At 44.7% G+C, this 19,485-nt stretch overlaps 3 protein-coding genes across 7 annotated transcripts; 2 read left to right on the top strand and 1 right to left on the bottom strand.

The window, feature by feature from the left end:
• The first annotated feature begins 10 nt into the window (after positions 1-10).
• wdr73 (WD repeat domain 73) lies at positions 11-4,755 on the top strand. The gene is made up of 8 exons (XM_035607599.2): positions 11-195; positions 1,032-1,099; positions 1,214-1,299; positions 1,544-1,632; positions 1,748-1,815; positions 2,664-2,828; positions 3,080-3,448; positions 3,591-4,755. The coding sequence occupies exons 1-8, from the start codon at positions 26-28 to the stop codon at positions 3,851-3,853; spliced, it is 1,278 nt and encodes a 425-aa protein (XP_035463492.1). The 5' UTR covers positions 11-25; the 3' UTR covers positions 3,854-4,755.
• A 747-nt stretch (positions 4,756-5,502) lies between these two features.
• Positions 5,503-12,258, top strand: ndufaf6 (NADH:ubiquinone oxidoreductase complex assembly factor 6). 4 transcript variants are annotated; one of them, XM_047334900.1, is made up of 10 exons: positions 5,503-5,713; positions 6,238-6,337; positions 6,441-6,563; positions 6,653-6,709; positions 7,962-8,064; positions 8,223-8,356; positions 10,101-10,202; positions 11,108-11,164; positions 11,313-11,478; positions 12,018-12,258. In XM_047334900.1, the coding sequence occupies exons 1-9, from the start codon at positions 5,547-5,549 to the stop codon at positions 11,439-11,441; spliced, it is 972 nt and encodes a 323-aa protein (XP_047190856.1). In that variant the 5' UTR covers positions 5,503-5,546; the 3' UTR covers positions 11,442-11,478; positions 12,018-12,258. The 4 variants fall into 4 exon arrangements, with proteins under 4 accessions (XP_047190856.1, XP_047190855.1, XP_035463502.2 ...); XM_047334899.1 differs by having other exon boundaries at positions 11,805-12,258; XM_035607609.2 differs by having other exon boundaries at positions 11,313-12,258.
• A 695-nt stretch (positions 12,259-12,953) lies between these two features.
• LOC118284657 (protein CROWDED NUCLEI 3-like) lies at positions 12,954-17,221 on the bottom strand. Of its 2 annotated transcripts, none has more exons than XM_035607555.2 (2): positions 15,395-17,221; positions 12,954-13,024 (listed from the first exon to the last, which is right to left on the bottom strand). In XM_035607555.2, exons 1-2 carry the CDS (start codon positions 17,088-17,090, stop codon positions 12,969-12,971), a joined length of 1,752 nt encoding a protein of 583 aa, XP_035463448.2. In that variant the 5' UTR covers positions 17,091-17,221; the 3' UTR covers positions 12,954-12,968. The 2 variants fall into 2 exon arrangements, with proteins under 2 accessions (XP_035463448.2, XP_035463447.2); XM_035607554.2 differs by lacking the exon at positions 12,954-13,024 and adding an exon at positions 14,491-14,812.
• Positions 17,222-19,485: the final 2,264 nt, after the last annotated feature.

The following is a 19,485-nucleotide window of genomic DNA, read 5'->3' as shown; positions in this document are numbered from 1 at the left end:
GCCTCTGATTGGGTTGGAGTTAGGCATGAAGAGAGATGATTGGTCAGGGGTTAGCGGAGAAGACAGGGTGAGCCAATCAGAGGCGAGGTGGGAAAAACTAAAGCACAACAGACTCCGGTGTGGGATCGACGGAGAAATGGAAGAAGCGAATGTTGAAGATATTTTGGATGATTGGTTCATCGAGTCCCTGAAAACGTGAGGACACGTTTTGTTTGTAACATTGTTTTAACCCTGATGTTCATATTACCCACTATAGCTAGCAGCTTTTAGCAAATTTAGCTAGCCGCGTCATTCGTTTAGCAACGCCACTAGCTAGCGAGCTAGCATCACAAAGCGTCTCTTATTTTCCTGCCGCTGTGCGTTTCTCATAAATAACGTCACAAGACTTTTTCCTACAACAATTTCAGACATTGACAATTTTTTATTCAACTCGGCATCAACATTGCAACATCTCATCTCAAAATGTCTAGTTTTAAGAACCGGTGGAAATTTTAAAAAAGTCTGATTCCACACGTCAACGTTAACGAGGCAGCGTGAGAACTGTGTTGTGTTCAATTATTGATCATATTGACGCCGAAGTTGAGAGTGAATGTTATATGCCTAAGAGCTTGAGTCATAATTCACAATCATGGAATATCTGCATGGCCAGTAAGATGGAAACTCTTAAATATTAAAAATTTAAAATGGAGCCTGGATACGTTGAAAGACTGTGAACCCAAATGTCACCAGTGAGTAACTAACCCTGTCACGTTTCGTGTCCTTACAAACATGACTGGATTGTTATTTTATGATTTTACGGTATGCACAAGGGCATAGTGAAGCTTTGGAGTCCCTCAAGGTTCGCTGTCAGGACCCTAAGCTTTTCCTTCACGAGTCTTTCTTGTCCTCGGGGAGCAACATCATCGTATAATCCTGCTAATGCGTTCACTGCCGAGAAACTACAAACAGCATGTCGATGTCGATGATGTCGATGATGATGATGATGATGATGATGATGAATTCTGACACTGACGTCCGTCTGGTTTCTCCAGGTACAAAGATCTTCATGTGTATCAGCTGGAGCATCCCACGCAGGTCATCGAGTGGACGTCAGGGAAGAGTGAGCGATTTCATTTCGTCATAACATCGCTGACATCACGATCGTTCGTTTCCGCTTTAAAACATTTGACAGTAGAAATCCGTGTTCATCGTTGACCGTTGTTGTTCTTTGCAGCCGTCTGCGTCGCAGGATACGGTTCGTCCAAAAACGAAGTCCTGGAGCTTCGTTTGCCTCTGAAACTCTTCGCCAATGAAAATAAGGTAACGAACACTAAAAGAGGTCTGAATGTCTGCCGTTTGTTTTTTCTTCTATAAACGGGTGATTCAGGTGTAACTCTGGAGATTCTGTGTGTGTGTGTGTGTGTGTGTGTGTGTGTGTGTGTGTGTGTGTGTGTGTGTGTGTGTGTGTGTGTGTGTGTGTGTGTGTGTGTGTGTGTGTGTGTGTGTGTGTTTGCGTGCGTGCGTGCGTGCGTGCTTCTGTTCCTGTTCCGATCGATGTGTTCAGGGTCTGTGTGCGGAGCGGGACTTCAAAGTTGTCCACGGCGGTTTTGCAGACGGACCCGTTCGCTGCCTCAGACATGTCCCGGGAACGAGGTCAGTGTCTGATACTCTCGTGAAGCTTAGCAGCTAAGTCAGCTGCATCTCCTGCACTCAAGTACCGCTGGGTTTTTAAATTTGTTATTTCATTTTTTTTTTCTTTATTTTCCAGGTGCATTGTGACCAGTGACGGGCTGAGCTCCAACCTTCAGGTATGGGATCTCGGAGGAGACGACAGCGGTGAGTCTAGTTTTTACCCAAAGCTGATCTTTGTGCTCTTGCAGCTGCTTAAACGTGGTTCACACGGCCCCACTGATACACTTTCCTTTTTAAATGCACCAGTGCTGCTACTGCTACGCCTGTCGTCAACAACAACTCAACAACAAAAGTTTGGAAACGTTGCTGACCCACTTTTAAGTCTGAACGGGAAACATCTGACACGTGATCTTCAACTAGAGCCCGACCAGTAAAACAGTTTGCCGATAATATCTAGGATATATTTAGCCCTGTCCTATATATTGGTCCATCTTTAAAATATGCATTTATGTTTTACATTTTACGTAAAATAATTTATGTTTATTTATTTTTTATTAAAGTTATATATTTGGTTGTATTTGTGTTTTTCATTTATTTATTCATAGTTATTTATGATAAAGTTTATGGTTAAACTAAAATATATAGTCTCTGTTACATTTCTTTGTCATAAATGTTTGATAACGAAATCTTAGGAATCATTGACATATTAAAATATACATATACCAGCTGGTATAGGTATCGGAAATCTTGTACTCCCTAATATCGATATCAGCCCCACAAAATCCATATCGGTCGGGCTCTATCTACAACACACTTTTCCATTTTGAGTCAGTCCATTTCATATGAGCTTCTCCCCGGTGGCGTTTCTGTCGGCTCGGCCTTTGCGTAGTAGAGTATCAACTCACATGAGTGAGCTGAGGGATCAGAGGTCAAAGGCATTCATTCAGCGACGGTTATTTTTTTCGTTGTTGCTGCTTGTAACGTGCAGAGATTTCCTCTCGATTACAATCCCTTAAATGCCCGTCTTCCATGACCTTGTCGTCCGATGTTAGACGTGATCAGGAGGACGGGGAGCGTCAAGGGGAGGACGACCGCGTCGGAGGGCGTCAGCAGGATCGCAGCTCGACCGTCGTCGCGGCCACATATTCTCCACGGAGCCCTGAGCGGCGACATCCAGCTGACTGAGCTGACCTCGGGAAAGACTCTGTATAAACTCGGTAGGTCTTTGATTTAACGTGTTCAAACGTGAATTTTCATTGGAGGCTTGTACGAAACGACTCCACACAGTCAAAGGGTTTTTATGGGATCCGATTTTTTTGTAGCTCTGTCGTTCAGTATTTCCCTGGTTCCAGTGAAACAACCATCTCTGCAACAGTTTGACGTCTCCTCCTGTAGTGACGAACTTACTGTGGAGGGTTTGAGGAACATCTCCATCGGATTCATCTCTGTTTTCATTTTGTCCCGACAGAGACGGACTCGGCAGATCCTCTGAGTTCTCTACAGTTTGTCGGCGACAGTGTTTTCCTCGCCGGCTGCCGTAATGGGAACATTTACGTCGCCGACACTCGCACGTCTTCTGCTCCTCAGCTCTCGCCTCCACCGGCATCTTCGGGCGAGTCCGAGCCCTGGTGGACGGATGCCTCCGCCGGTCCGGACCCGTCCAGCTGCAGGGTCATCAGGCTCTCCTTGTCCGGGGAGGCGGCGGTCTCCGACCTGAGGAACCCGGGAGCCATCGTGAGCCGAGCTCGGCTGGACGTTCAGACGCACTGCCGCTGCAGCAGCACGGACGATGTCGGACTGTCGTTGGCTCCGGCGCTGGACTGTATCGCAGTGTCAGGTCAGTTTTGTGCTGGATGTTGGGAGGAGAGACGCCGCAGCCGCATCCCAAATCTGTGAAGATGAAAAACATATTTTTCCTTTTAAGAACCAAACTAACAAGATGAAAAATGTTTCTAAAAGTGCCAACTTCCCTCGGGCAGGTTTGGGCAGAGCGGTTCAGATCTACGACACGTCGGTTTGGAGGCCTGAGCCGCAGGACGCCCTGCCGCTGTTCGAGCACCGTGGCCACGAGGTTTCATCCAGACAGTCTGATGAGGGCAGCGTCCCTGCCCTCGTAACCTCCCACGTCTGGCATCCGGATCGGCCGCGTACACTGCTCTCCGCCGCCGCAGACGGCTCTGTCCACGTGTGGGACTGGGTCGACCGCTCGGCCGCCGACGCTCCAGCTCCAGGAGCAAAATGAAGTTCTAGCTCTCCGGGGGGAAAGAGAGCGATGAGTAGAACTGGTGTCGGTGCCGTTTTAGAAATGTCGTTGTTAAATTCCCACAACAAACGATTAAATCGTCTGCGATCGAAAAAAACAAAGCTTACGATTGAAGTGCTCACACTGAGGCCTGTTGGTTTCACTTTCACTGTGGTTTGCCGCAGTGAGAAGAGAAGCCGCTGAGTTTGAGGAATCGACTTCAACTGCACGAGAGCCTGAAGAGACGACCGATCAAAACTTCCGAACATGTTACAAATTCATCTGACGGCCAGTCGGGAGCATGTGCTCGCCGCACACTCTCCCCCGAGGCTGAAAGTCCGGTGTTAAAAATGAGTCGTGCGTCTCAGAAATTGGGTCAAATCGTACGGTGCAGTGTCGTTTACTGAAGAAAACCCACAACAACCTGCATTTGTCCTGAAGGGGGATGACAGAGGAAACTGGAATGTACATAAAGAAACAAACTTGTTTCAATGCCCCCAAGAAAACCAACGTTTGATTTCCGATCAGAACCTTTTCTTCTTTCTGCAGCTAATGTCAAAGAAACACACTCAACTTTGTCTTTATGAGACAACGGCATGATTAACTCGCTCAGTCATTACAACCTGTACGAAATCTGTTTTTCCCGTCTGTATTGTTTCAGGAAGCCGCTCCTGCTGCTGTACACTTGGTATTTTTATTTACTTGCAGATTACATCAGCAACTAACTTTGTTCATCGAATAATCTTCTGATTATTTTCCCCGGAGATTTGTTAAGTCTATAAAGTTTAATTCCAAACATCCTGAGGTGACGTCTCTCAACGTCTTGTTCCGTCGGACCCACAGTCCCAAACCCAAAGTTCACCTTACATGACAGAGAAATAAAGAATTCCTCACAAACTCTGCATTTAGTCCAGAAATGCATTGTTTTGCATAATGTGAACAGTGTTTCTAGTATTTTGACAGTGTGATGTCACTCATGACATCGCTCTGTCTCCCTCTTAGTGATGTCAACTTAATCATATATTGTGTTTGTGTGTGTACAGTGTATGTATATGTCTATATATATTGTGTGTGTGTGTGCACGTGCATAGATACATACACATGTATTTATGTGTATATATAGTGCATATGTGTGTATAAATGTGCACAATATATACACATATGCACTATATGCACATATGTATACATATATGCACTATATATACACATACATGCATGCACTGTATATATATAGAGTTGTGTATATTTAGTGCATATGTGTATGTGTATGAACAGTATAAATGTGTATCTATATATATTTATAGATACTGTACTGTAGTTTAATTATATATCTATAATTAAACTATATTTACACATGTCTGTATATCTGTTAGCGTACAGTGCATATATACATATGGATATACACAAACAGTTTATATTTACATATATTTGTTTATATATATGTGTTTGTGTGTGTATATATATATATATAAATATACATGTATATAAACAAATATGTGTGTGTGTGTGTGTGTGTGTGTGTGTGTATATATATATATAAACTATGTATATATATACACGTGTGTGTGTTGTAATCTTTTGATCAAACGGAGCGGAACTGAAAAGTCCGCTGCTGTCCGTTCGCAGCGGGGGAGGGGGAGGGGGGGACTATTTTGATTGTGACACGCGCTGAGGGTGGAAGTTGAAGGGGAACATGGCAGCCGGTGTCAGCGTTAAACTCGGGTCGCTGAGCAGCAGGACGTCGCTGTCCCTCGCCCTCCGCAGAAAGACGTCCCCCGCCGGCGTCTCCGTCCGGAGGGCGGCCAGCGGCGGGACGGTGGACTCTCGACAGGACGAGAAGTTCTGTCTGGAGCTGGTCAGGTGCGTCCATGCTAACAGCGGCAGCTAGCCGAGGCTAAGTTCATCCACTGCACGGAGAACTAACAGCAGCTTCACACACCCTGACCTCATAGCAATCCTTCAACAGAAACACTCCACACCAGACTCCATTGAAATATCTGACATAAATACTCATTGTAAACTATTCCGGCCACTAAAGGATTATGTTTGGAAAACTGTGTATAGTCTGGAGAAATGTTGTGGGTGCTGTTGAATTCGGCTCTATTCAGATCACCAAGAAACATGTATTTAAATATATTTTCAGCTTTTAAAATTGTGAAGTTAGAGGGGAGTGTAACGATTCTGCCATTGCATGGCTGGGTTCATACCTCGTTTTTTGGGCCACAGTTTGGATCAGATTTTTGAATTCATTTTTAATATACAGTTTTCATGATCTTTTTTTTTTTTTCAACTGCACCATTAAAAAAAATAATTTATATTTCCATTGGGGTATCTGAAAAATGTTACATGTGCTGACCCGCCCCGCGTCCCCTCCCTCTCTTCAGGTCCAGAGACTACGACGGTTTCGTGTCCTCACTCCTCCTCCCAGAGGAGGCCCGGCGCTCCTCTCTGGCCCTGAGAGCCTTCAACGTGGAGCTGGCACAGGCAGGTATTTCCTACAGCCCGACTGGAAGCGGGAACAGGACTTTTCCACTGCAATTAAAATCTTTCATTTCACACTGAACTCGTCCACTTGTTTGTCCACAAGGTGAAGGACTCGGTTTCCCAGAAGACCATTGGCCTGATGCGGATGCAGTTCTGGAAGACGGCCATAGAGGAGATCTACAGAGACGAGCCTCCGAACCAGCCGGTCACCACCGAGCTGTGGAGGGTAGATATAGAGAATATGTTGCATCTCTGACCTATTCGTTAAGTTAAGCGGATCAATTGATGCTCAACAGTCTGAATACATTTTTGCAGGCGGTGAAGAAACACTACCTGACGAAGAGATGGCTACTGAGGATCATAACAGATCGAGTAAGATGCTGACGTCACATTACAACAGTTAGTTTGTTAAATTCACACATCTGATGTTTTGTAGTTTGTAAAACACGTGTCTTTACATTTCCCAACACTTTCTACATTAAATGGCCAGTGTGTAGGATTAAGTGACATCTAGTGATGAGGTTGCCCCCCCACCCCCCCCCCCCCCCCCCCCCCACCCCTTGCTTCCCTTTCCAAACGTGTAGGAAAACCTATGGTGGCCTTCATTTGACATAAAGACTCGACAGTCCCCTTCAAACATTCTTGGTTTTAGGTGATTTTACTCTCATTAAAACATCATAATATGAATCTGATATTAGGCTCCCCCTAAAGTTTACACACCGGTCCTCTAAAGCCCCAGTGTGTCATTTTTGTAATTTTTTGGCGGCATCTGGTGGTATAGTTGCAAACTGCAACCAACAGAGAACCCGACGGGACACTTTATGGTGGCGCACCGCTGATTCCATTTCCGGCTTCAGGCAGCGTCTAAAAATTCAACCCGAACACAACGTATTCTGGACCGTTTTGTTCAACAACCGTATTCAGCACGACGTAGAAACTTGAAGACTCACACGGAGGTCGGGTCCACCTGATCTAACTATCTTTGACTCATTCAGAGTTGATTATACATTTATGAACACATCGTTATGGACAATATATTCAATTTCTTTGAATAATTTCTTCGAAATATGACACACTGTAGCCTTGAATCAGTGTTTCTCAACATGGGGGTCAGGAGCCCGTCAAGCCGTCGTGTTGTGAAATCAAGACAGAGATGAAAAGAAGGACAGACACATTACTCTGCACAAAGTTACTCTCAATTTTTAATGAAATACTAAAGTATTTCCTGGACCTCGTCCAGCCTCAAAAATATATACAAACAAAAACCAGCGTATGAAATCACATTTAATTATTCTAGATCTGTGGGGTTTTTTAATAATCATCTGATCTCACACACTCAAAAATATGAGTCCACTAAATAAACTTTTTCTTTTATTCTTTTTTTTTCATCAAGATACATGAATTCTCGTGGAAATTTAAAAAAAATGTATAAAGTGATTCTTTCTTGGCTCTTGTCTTATCTCATTGGCAAAGTCGAACATTCTGAAAAATATAAAATCCCCCTTAGATTGAACTACACGCTGTTCACAGGTATTACAGAAACCTTTGGTCAGAAGTCACGAGTGGAGAATGCTCGAGTTAACAGCGTCACTATTTAACTGGACCTCCGTGTGTGTCTGACCAGGAAAAGGATCTGGATGACCGAGCGTACAGGAACCTTCAGGAGCTGGAGACGTATTCAGAGAACACACAATCGTCCTTGATCTACCTGCTGCTCGAGTGTTTAGGTAGTTGATTATTTTTTATTGATAAAACTAGAATCAACACCTTGACATATGGTCACAATGTCCCAGATGTTCAACTGAAGCTCCAACGGGAGAAACTGAATTAATGTGAGTTTGTCAAAAATTAATCCCAGACCTTGTTGGTTTGTTTTTCTGTGCAGGTTTGAAAAATGTCCACGCCGACCATGCAGCGAGTCACATCGGGAAAGCTCAGGGGATCACCACGTGTCTGAGAGCGACTCCGTATCACAGCAGCCGGCGTAAAGTCTACCTGCCGATGGACGTCTGCATGTTGGTGAGGGAGACGCTTCGCTGTGCTGGCGACTCTGATTGGTCACCTGTTCAGCCCCTGAGAGGAATAATGACCCCGCATTGTTTTCACCTTGTTGACTGCCGTCACCCTTTTGGCAAATATTTACCTGATGTGCTGCGCTTTTTGCGCTGGTTAAATGTTATGTTGGCTTGTACGGTGGCCGTTAAGTGCAAATCACAACAACAGAAAACACAACCGCAAATTAAAAAACACAACCGCAAGACAGAAAACACAACCGCATATCAAAAGACACAACTGCGTATCAAAAAACAAAACAGCAAAACAGAAAACATAACTGTAAAACAGGAAACACAACACAATAGTTTTTTTAAATTTTGTTGTTGTTTCCCTAATTGTCGTTGTGTCATTGCACTGCTCCGTAGGTTTGCGGTGTGTAGCCTACCCAGCAGCAGGTTCAGAGAAAATCCACTAGGTGATGCTATAACCTCCCACAACAGCCACTGGCTCTTGTGGTTGTTTTAGAAAGTTTTTTATGATTACCTCTGCCAAGGAGGTTCTGTCCGTTTGTTTGCTTGTCAGTCTGCAGGAATTACACAAAAACTACTGAACAGAATTTCATCGATGAAGCAGTAATGACATCGTCATCCAGCGTAGGACCAAATATACTGCGAGCTCCCATGATTCAGTATCAAATAATGGTCTTCGAAGGACGATTATATCGTTTATCGCAATAATTTCGGGGACGATATAGCGTGGAACAAAAAGTAGTTATCGTGACAGGCATACTCGTCACACACACACACTCTCTCGTTTGTCTGACTCGGCTCGGCCCTGACATGGTGTCCGATGATTTTGACGTCCAAGCAGTAATGACAAGGGACAACAAAACAACGACGACAACAGCGAGCGATCGTTACGCAACCACTATATGGCACAAAAAATTAAATTACATAAAAAAGAGTTAAACCCTCCTGCACACACGCTGCAGATGAGCAAATAACGCTGCAAACAATTTGCGACCTTTGTGGATGTGTGGGCCCATCTGTCCCACATAGAGAACAACAAACTGGGGGGGGGGGGCTGCTGCGCAGGCTCCGCCCATAAAATCTTCACCAGAGCAATGACGCCTGTGACCTGAGGCCTGTGGAGCTCATTCCCCTCACATGACCACAGAGAAGAAGATGAGCAGCAGCCGGGTGGCGTGCCAACATCCCCCCTCCCCCTTTTCCCCTCTCCCCCCGCCGTATGAACCATTTAGCTCATGTTCTCCATCTAAAACAAAGCAAAGCTGAATCAGAACAAAATTAGATATAATATTTAGTTGATTTAAAAAAAAAAAGGACAAATTTTCTTTTCCCCATACTTGGTATTTAATTTGATTTCATAAAAATGTATTTCCTTAATTTCAGTGTAACCCAAAATAATTTTCCAAAACAAATCAGCAGTTTTGCTGCTAACAGATACAGAGAATTAATCTCATAGAACTTTTGTTATGATCTAGTTTGACAGTCAGAACTGAAAAAGATCACAAATAAATAAATCTAGGAATAAACAACAATCAATTCCTTTATATAGCTGTTAAAGTGCAGCAGCAGCTTTCCAAAATAAAAGTATTAATGGCTTTGTTGGTTAGTTTGCGATAAGATTAAATTTCGCTAAATAAAATGAATTCAACAAAATTAAACATGATGCAACATAGTCGGACAACTAGATGTTTAAGATAAAAAATGTTAATGCAAGCTGATTTGTTTCTGTGCTCCTTCAGCACGGAGCTTCTCAGGAGGACTTCATCCGCGGCAGCCAGGAGCAGAACGTCCGGGACGTTGTGTACGACATCGCCAGTCAGGCTCACGTACATTTACAACACGTACGTAATCTCAACGTGCATCATTGGACACTCGCTTCACAGACGAGCTGAGGCCAAATTCACATCAGCACCAGTGTTTTGACAACATTCTTCAATCCACTTAGACCAAACAGTGAGAGCAACTGAGACCATTTAACATGCTGTGTGTGTGTGTGTGTGTGTGTGTGTGTGTGTGTGTGTGTGTGTGTGTGTGTGTGTGTGTGTGTGTGTGTGTGTGTGTGTGTGTGTGTGTGTGTGTGTGTGTGTGTGTGTGTGTGTGTGTGTGTGTGTGTGTGTGTGTGTGTGTGTGTGTGTGTACACACTAGCGTTCAAAAGTTTGGGGTCACCGGCCAGTTTTATAGCTTTTCTAATCAGCACAACAGTTTTTAGCTGTTCTAACATAATTGCACAAGCGTTTTCTAATCACCAATTATTACTTAAAGCAATTAATAATGCTCCCACCTGTCTGAGCCGTATATGAATGAGGATTCACTCTGTGCATTTAATGTGTTTAATGTGTTTTTTTCTGTCCCCTCTTGACTCGTGCCATGTTAATTAACTACAAAAGAACGAGTGCTGGGGGGGTCCCTATAGACGTGACGTCAGCTGATGGAAATATTCAAATCCATAATGTATCCATAAATAATTAAAAATGAGACTGTTGTCATCAGTTTCTCTGTAATATTTCATCGTTAAGCTGCTGATCATGTACGTTTGGAGAGTAACAGCTGATATCTGAAACATTTTCTAATATGTGTGAATGCGTTCAGAGTAAATGATCTGTTTGTCACATTTTTTTGCAGAATCATTATGCGTTAATGCTTCTCCCCTAAAACAAACCTTTAGTCCGTCGACTGAGAATTGACCAGAATGAACCTCCCTACGTCATTTATATCATTTCAAATTTTATGTTTTGTGAATTTCAGGCGCGTTCTTTCAGCGATAACGTTCCAGCAGCCGCCACGCCGGCCTTCCTGCAGACGGTGAGTCCCTCAGATAAAAGGTTGTCAGGACACACATAGAGATGTTCTGATATCAAAACTGCTGATTTAAAGTAACTGTAACAACAACCTCTGCATCCTGGTGATTCTGAATGATCGAACTCTTCTTCTGTGGTGTCGTGTGCTGCAGGTGGTGTTGGAGGACTACCTGCAGAGAGTGAGGAGGGCAGACTTTGACGTGTTCCATCCCAGTCTGCGGAACCGAAACCCCCTCCTCCCCGTCCAGCTGTACCTGCGCTCCTGGAAGAAGACGTACTGACGTCCATCCGACCCCCCCATCCTGTCCCACGTCTCCAGTGAGTCCAGGTCCGAAGTCTGTTCTGAACCACAGAAACACTGAGACGGTCACAGCAGAGAGATTAGAAACCTTTTCCACAAACATCCATCACAGTTCACACATGAACTTCCTGCTTCAACTTTCACCAATACATTTCCCTCACTTCCTCTCACGGGGTCTCCGCGGTTGTGAAGAACGAGACAAATGTGCTCTGCAGCGACTGAGCAGTCGATTCAATCAAATACAAATCTTCCGTTTATGTAAATTATCCCCCCTTAAAAAGCTTTACAGCACAAGTTATGGATTATTTGTTCTTTCCTTCTTTTTTCCCTCTTCTGGAAGCAGAATTATTCAGAGAGCAGAGGGGAAAGATAACAGATTACAGCTTTTCCTCATTCAAATTTGACTCGTAACCAAACAAAAGGACACTCAGAGGAGAGGACTGACGGAAGATAATAAGATGGATGGCAAACACGCAGCGGCTAATACTGTAAGCAGCACTTTACCTTTTTGAGTGGCCTGGATACAAAGTGAACCAAAGTTTCCTGCTGTGCCCAGACTCTTCCATCCGGCTGCTCGTGTTGGAATCTCAACCAAACTGAGGCCGGAGTGGGAATGGAAGCTGTTGCACGTCAGTGTGGCTGGCAAAGCGACGCACTGGTGGACTGGAGGACCAATCGATGCTGAGACGGTGAATCATCAATTAACCTCAAATTAAACACAATCATGTCATGTCATGTTGTTTCGGCATCTAAAGGAACGCCACCAGTATGTTAAAAATAAAGTATTAGAGAGACAATTTTCCTTTGTGTTTGATTGAGCTGCCTGCAGTGGTCAAAAATAGGATCGAGATAAAAATGTTCATTGTCAGTCGATATCGATAATTATCACGATATTATTTCTTTCGAGTTTTAAGACAGATTTGTACTTTTTAATGAGGTGTTCACATGAATTATTCGTGAGTACATTAAATACAAAACCAATGCAAAGATGCGAAATTCGCTTCACTCGCTATTTTTAGACACGAAAATATTCGCCTCGTCGCGAAAGCCAGTTAGCGTTGACATCCTCCCCACGTCGCTGTCGTCCGACGTCCCGACATCGTGTCAGAAATGGAGGATAAAACTATCGTCTCTGTGTGTGGGCAGCCCGAGCCTTATGACAACAGTTGCCATTTGTATCGTGACCGGCCGAAGAAGAAAGAGGAGAGGAGCTTGGCAGGAAGTGGGCGAGGGCGTTGGACCCTCACTGTGCTGCACGGTGGATCAGCAATATGTCAAAAATATATTTCACTTTTTGTTGTATCGCGTGATTGTCTTATCGCCTGGAACGGAGCTTCTTAAGATGCTAACTAGTCAAAGAAAAGTAAACTACAAACGCATGACGGACGAGCTAAAGCTGAGCAAATAGAAAAGTAAATTGTAGTTTTCAGGCCGAGTCGCGGCCCCCGACTCTTAACCTGTAACGCAACAGCTTCCTCGTCAGGCCTTCATTAAGCCTCATCTGGAGTCAAACGGTGCAACATCTTGGCTCCTCTGCCTCAAGCCGTCGCCGTCCGCACAGACCTGTAATTAGCAAAGCGAGAGCGGAGGCAGTCTCACTGTTTTACACCAGCAGACGAGACGCATCGGCTTCCCGCTGCCGAGAGAAAACTCAGGACCAATTAGGCCAGTTCTGCCCCATTGTGAGGACTGACAGTCGGGTATGGCTGTGGCCCTGGAGCCTCCCGCCTGGTGCCGGCCCCGAGCTTCTACTTCTCAAGATAAAAGCTTGCGTCTGGTCCGCTGTGTCTTCTTCGTACTTTGGTGTATTTTTTTTTTTTTAAACTAAATTTTAACGGCAATCATGTCAATGAATAAAAAAAAAACTAAAGCTACAGTGTGTAATATTTACTTATAACATAGAACTTATTCACAGAAATTGGATATATTGTCCATAACTGTGTTCATATATGTATAGTGAGTTAAATATAGGTACATGAGGTGGACCCGACCTCCGTGTGAGTCTCCATGTTTGCTACGTCGTGGTGAATGCGGTTGTTGCACAAAACGGTCCAGAATACATCGCGTTCGTGTTAAATTTTCAGCGCCGCCGGAAACGGAATCAGCTGTTTCCGGCAGCTGTCGGCATAAAGTGTCCCCTGTCGGGTGCTCATTTGGTTGCGGTTTGCAACTTTACCACCAGAAAAGTACAAAAATGACACTGGGGTAGATGTTACTGGGCGTGTCCAACGGTAAGTTCAGAGGCAAAAATACGAAAATCACTAATTATTTTCAAGATGGAGACTTACTTACTTACCACCTACTGCACCTAAAGTTGTTTGCGATCCTCCAGTAATCATATCAGAACATATTTTTAGGTGTTTTATTCATTCGCATGATTGCCGTTACCATTTAGTTTTCTGAAGGTTACTTTTCTAAAGGTTGCTGCATCCATCATTTCATTTATCCATCCTGGACGTTTCTCTTTGAGACTAATGTGTTTTCAATCTTACTTTTGGGGAAAACAACGGGGAAAACTATACATTATATCAGGCTTCCTCCCGTTGTACAACGAAAAATGAAGCTAAAATATCCCAGATACAAGAGCCGCCGTCTTGTGCTGGTCGTGCCGTGGTGTCAAGTCAGCGTCAGCTGTCATGACGTATCAGCCCGTTTATATACATATATAATTTTTTTTTTTTTTTGGTTTTTAAATTATTCATTTCATTTAAATCATCAATTTCCTGTTTCTTCTGTCAATAGGTCTGATAAATTCATCCATTTCAAAGATATTTGTTTTAAATTTTTATTATTATTATCATTTTTTTCTTCTTACTTTTATTTCCATGTAACAACTCACTTCTCCAACTGTGACACTGCTTCTGCAGCACTTTGTCTGAAACGTGGATGTTTGGTGTGGACATGTTTCACATAGTGAAGAAAGAACCTTCACTAAAAAATGTGACTCATCCACATGCTGGTCTTTTTCTATGCAGCCATTTTGACCAAACACCCTTTTGTAGTGTTTTGAAATATTGACTCACAAAATGTTCATTGAAACACTGTATTTGTTTAATATAAGATATAACTTTATTTATAGTTACAGTAGCAGCAAGAGTCAAGGAAACAAGGGAAGGGGGAGAAAATATTACAAAAATATACAATAAAGAGAAAAGAAAAAGACTAAAAAATCTATATATATTTGGATTGAATACAGTGATTGGTATCGAAGTTTTAAAAAAAGTAATTAATAAATATGCATGTAAATGGACATTAACATTGATTGATAACATTTATAACAAGATTTGGATTCCCTTTTGATCCCATAGGTCTTGAGATGACACACCGAATTTGAAGTTGCTCGTGTGAAATCTGTTGGAGGAGTTGGTTAGAGTATGATTCGCGGAAATGTCCAAATTTGCCCACCTAAATCGAAATTGTCTGACTTCCTGTTTGTGTAGGTCTTGACATGATACACGGGCCTACCAAATTTCGTTCCTCTACATCTACAAGCTGGGGGCACGCCCATTCCCAATTTTTCACCAGTTCTGCAAATTATGACAACTTTTCGAGCACGTTTAGGCTCAATAAGCCAATTAATTTGTGCTACGCAAAATGAAAATAATAATTCCTATGATTACAATAGGTCCTTTCGGGTGTTAGCGCTCGGGGCCCGAGGTAATGAATATTGTCATCTATAATTTACAGTTGCTATGCTTAGATTTGTCAGTAAAGGGGGTGCTTGATCGTCAGTAAATATTGTTTGGTTATACCTCATTCTGTTCTGTATAGATCTCTCGATTCTTACTCAGACAGATGGAGCAAACCGTTTTAAAGGGGTGTCCGGTGTAGCTGTCACCCCGGGGCACCCTGCGACGTACAGCCGTTACTGGTGGACGTCGCTGACGCCCTGAGATGTGGACGTCTTAGTTGGTCGTTGACTCCTTCTCCTACCTTTCTTTGTCCTTTCATTCCCTGCCTCTTTCTCAGCCTGGAGCTTGCCGGGAGTCTCAGGGTTGGTTGCTTTCAGGATCTCCAACTCCTGACAGAGAGCCTGAAGTTCCTGCTGGTGGGCGTCTCTCTCTGCCTGCGCCTGGTCGCCGAGCTCCAGTCTCCAGTTCTGCTCCTTCTGCAGCTCGGTGGTTAGAGACTCTCCCTGTTTTAACAGAGATTTGTTCTTCAGAGTTTCCGCCTCCAAGCTGATGGAGAGCGAGGTAGTTTCTCTCTTGAGGTTTTCACTGAGCTCTTCCTCAGCCTGGAGTCGGGTGACGAGCTCGAGGTTGGCGGTTTTCAAACCCTCCAAGTCCCGACGGAGAGCCTCTCTCTCAATGTCGCCCTGTTTCAGTGCCTGGAGTTCCTGCTGATGAGCGTCCTTTTGTTCCTCCAGCTGATCTATCATCTCCAGTCTCCAGGTCCACTCCTTCTGCAGCTCGGCTGTAAAATACTCCTGTTTTACTACTTCCTGTTTTGACAGAGATTCGATCTTCTTAATCTCTTTCTCCAGCTGAGTAAAGAGTCTGGCTGCTTCTCTTTCAAGAGCTCCATTGAGGTTCTTCCCAATCCTGAACTTTTGAGTTAGGTCGTAGTTGGACTTTTGCAGGTCCACAAATTTGTGAAGTTGAGCCACCCGGGCTGCGTTGACCTGTATTGCTTTCAGGAGCTGCTGCCGAAGGGCGTCTTTCAGTTCCTCCATCTGGTCACTCTTCTCCAGACTCCTGGTCTGCTCCACCTGCAGCTCAGCTGTCAGTTGCTCAACCTGCTCTGACAGAGACTTGTTCTCTTTGGTCTCCATCTCCAGTTCGGTGGTGAGCTCACGGGCCCTCTGAACAAGGTGAGCTTCTCCGGCTGCGTTCACCTGCTTTGCTTCCAGAAGTTGTTTCTGATGAGCGTCTTTCAGTTCCTCCATCTGGTCACTTTGCTCCAGACTCCTGGTCCGCTCCTTCTGCAGCCCGGCTGTAAGAATCTCAACCTGCTCTGACAGAGACTGGTTCTTTTCAGTCTCCATCTCCAGCTTGGTGGTGAGCTCACCGACCTTCTCAACAAGGTGAGCCTCTCCAGCTGCGTTGACCTGTTTCGCCTCCAGAAGGTCCTGCTGATGAGCGTTGTTTTGTTTCTCCATCTGGTCCATCATCTCCAGTGTCCAGGTCCACTCCTTCTGCAGCTCAGCCGTTAAATACTCTTCCTGTTTGGACAGAGATTCGATCTTGTTACTCTCCAGCTGAGTAGAGAGTCGGGCTGCTTCTCGTTCAAGAGTTCTATTGAGGTTCTTTGCAATCTTGAGCTTTTGATTGAGGTTGAAGTTGGATTTTTGCAGGCCCACAAATTCGTGAAGGCGAGCCACCCGAGCTGCGTTGACCTGTTTTGCTTTCAGAAGCTGCTGCCGAAGGGAGTATTTCAGTTTCTCCATCTGGTCACTCTTCTCCAGACTCCTGGTCTGCTCCTTCTTCAGCTCAGATGTAAGAATCTCCACCTGGTCTGACAGAAACTTCCTCTCTTTGGTCTTCATCTCCAGCTCGGTGGTGAGTTCACTGACCCTCTTCACCTGACAGACAAGATCTTGTTCTGCCTGCTCGAGTTCAGCCCTCAACACCTCCACGTTGGAGTCATGCACCTCCACCATGTCGCACCACGGTATCGTAGCACCGGCCATTGTTATTAACTATACCTGGATTCTTGTTGACGAATGTTTGACGCTTTGAAGACTGTCTGATGTTTCTGGCGCTCAAGTCTGTACGCCACCTGCTGAGTGAAGTTCAAAATGTCAGTCTTGAGAGTGTGTGCAGGCGACAGAAGGATGATGTCACAGTATGCTTTTGATCCTTTGATCTTCGGAGTTTTATATTTGTGCTTCAAGTTACCATGGTAACCTTAGTACTCTCTGGTTTCTCTTCAAATCAAAACGTAAACCATGTGTAATATATAATTATATATTAGTCCAACAATATTGGCCTAAGATGCAGTTGACTCATGTTGAATTATTGAGCAGGTGTACAAGGACACAAGGCTGTGAAGAACTTCGGTGAAAATGTCAAAAACCGCAAATGTCAAAATCTCGTAATATTAAAGATGACATATTCTGCTCATATTCAGGTTCATACTTTTAATTTGGGTGAGCACTTGAAAAGGTCTACATGCTCTAATGTTCAGAAAAGGCATCAGTGTTCTCATACTGCCCATTCCTGCAGCTCCTCTTTTCACCCTCTGTCTAAAACACCTGGATTTCCTTTAGCCCCGCCTCCTGATAAACCCCAGCCTACTGGGCCAGCTGGCCAATCACATTGGTCAGGGTGAGCGTTGTGAAAACGTCACGCCCCCTCACCAGAGAAGTGGAGATTCTCCAATTCTCAGGCGGGGTCACAAACCCCAGAAGAGTCAAACTGTGACACCACAGTGAGAAAGAAATCTGAACCAGTTGTCAGAGCCAGGCTGTGGGGAAGAATGGACATTATAACGGGAGTAACTCTGCCTCCGGTACAGTAGGTGGCGCTCTGCCAACGCACAAAGCGCCACCTACTGGTCGGAATAAGGCTTCTCTTCCGGTTGACGACGTCCTCCGCTTTAAAGGTAAAGCTTCGTGTTGTTGCTGTTGCTTTTGGCGCCGTTGCTTCCTGCGAGTGGGGAGGGGCAGTTATAATGCACGGACGGGTTACCCAAGCGTACCCCGGTTGAGGTGTAGACATTCACAAGTTATCTAGGTCTGTTCACCGGAGTAATAACACCGATTTCAGCCGGGGGTAAGGTGTTTACATGGCGTTTGGGAAACCGGGGTATCGCCTTTACCCGAATATAATCGCAGCCCGCGGTCAGAAATAATGCAACAAAAAAAGGCCCCTGATTCCTGCACGTTTGACGGGATCCTGCTGTGATAAGTAGCTGTTGAATGGACAGTTTGTGCTCTACCCAGAGAGCAGGTGGTTCTCTTGTAGTCTTAAGCTCCTTCAGGCAGCTCGGCGCTTCTTGGCGAACATCCAGTGAGCCCTTGTTCTCCATCCCACGGCCCTTCATCTTCTTTCGAGCTTGTTTCAATATTAGCATGACAGTGTGAACATGTAACACCCAGGCATTCACAGCGGCTTGTTTAATTTGGAGAATTGACAGAAACAGTTGCTCAACACAGCGGTTGGAAGCTTTGCCGCCATCTTGTCTCTGTCCTGTCTTTTTCTGGCTGAGCCCGTTTGAGCCTGTTATCACTAAATGTGACAAACTGAACCGTTTCTTTCAGGCTTCACTCTCTCATGTTTGTCTCGTTTTGGGCGATAAGCAGCTTAAACGGGCCGATATTTTAATTGGTGAAACATTCGACTGATGGGGAGGATTTCGTGGGTTTAGCGAACGGACACTGACGTAATTGGTCAGATTAACATTCTGCTTTCTGCTTTGCCTTTGATTCTGCAGTGTCTCTGGCACCCAGAATTATATTCACCCTTCGTATTTAATCAACACACTTCCACAAAGTCAGCCACCACAAACCCAACACCGCGGGCCGAGAGGCTTCTTCAGCATGTGCTGCGCTAAATTCCTGCATCTGCCCCTTTGTCCGGATCCACGGCAGCATCGATCGGGTTCTTCCCATTTTCTCACCCGTCCACCAGGTTCCACGGAAATGTGTTCAGTAGCTTTTGCGTAATCCTGCTAAAGGACAAACAAACAAACGGACATGGGCGAACACACAGCCCCCTCGGCGGAGGTAACCATGGAATGCGGTGACCGATCTTCCCCAAGACGCCGAATGATTTCTCAATCAATCGTTGTAATCTTCAACCGACGATCAATCTCTCTCCGCTGTCTGTGTGGTAAACCTCCAGATAATGGCACAGCGGCCAACTCTGAAACTCTGCACCTGTTCCCCTTGGCATGGACGTCGCATTTACATAGTTAAATATTCTCCCGAGCCGGAGACGAAGAAAAAACACAAATGAGCAATGAGCTTGAACAGTTTTTCCTCAAGCTGCTCGAATCGACCCACAGAGGGGAAATGGTTTTCTGAACATCACGGAGCTAAAGTGTGAGTCATTCTGCCTCGAAATCACAGACTTCCTCCCGAC

The sequence above is a fragment of the Scophthalmus maximus genome, chromosome 10 (genome assembly GCF_022379125.1).
Source record: "Scophthalmus maximus strain ysfricsl-2021 chromosome 10, ASM2237912v1, whole genome shotgun sequence".
In the NCBI taxonomy this organism is placed as follows: domain Eukaryota; kingdom Metazoa; phylum Chordata; class Actinopteri; order Pleuronectiformes; family Scophthalmidae; genus Scophthalmus; species Scophthalmus maximus.
The sequence above is the reverse complement of the archived record's forward strand: the minus strand, read 5'-3'. Positions and strand labels throughout refer to the sequence as shown.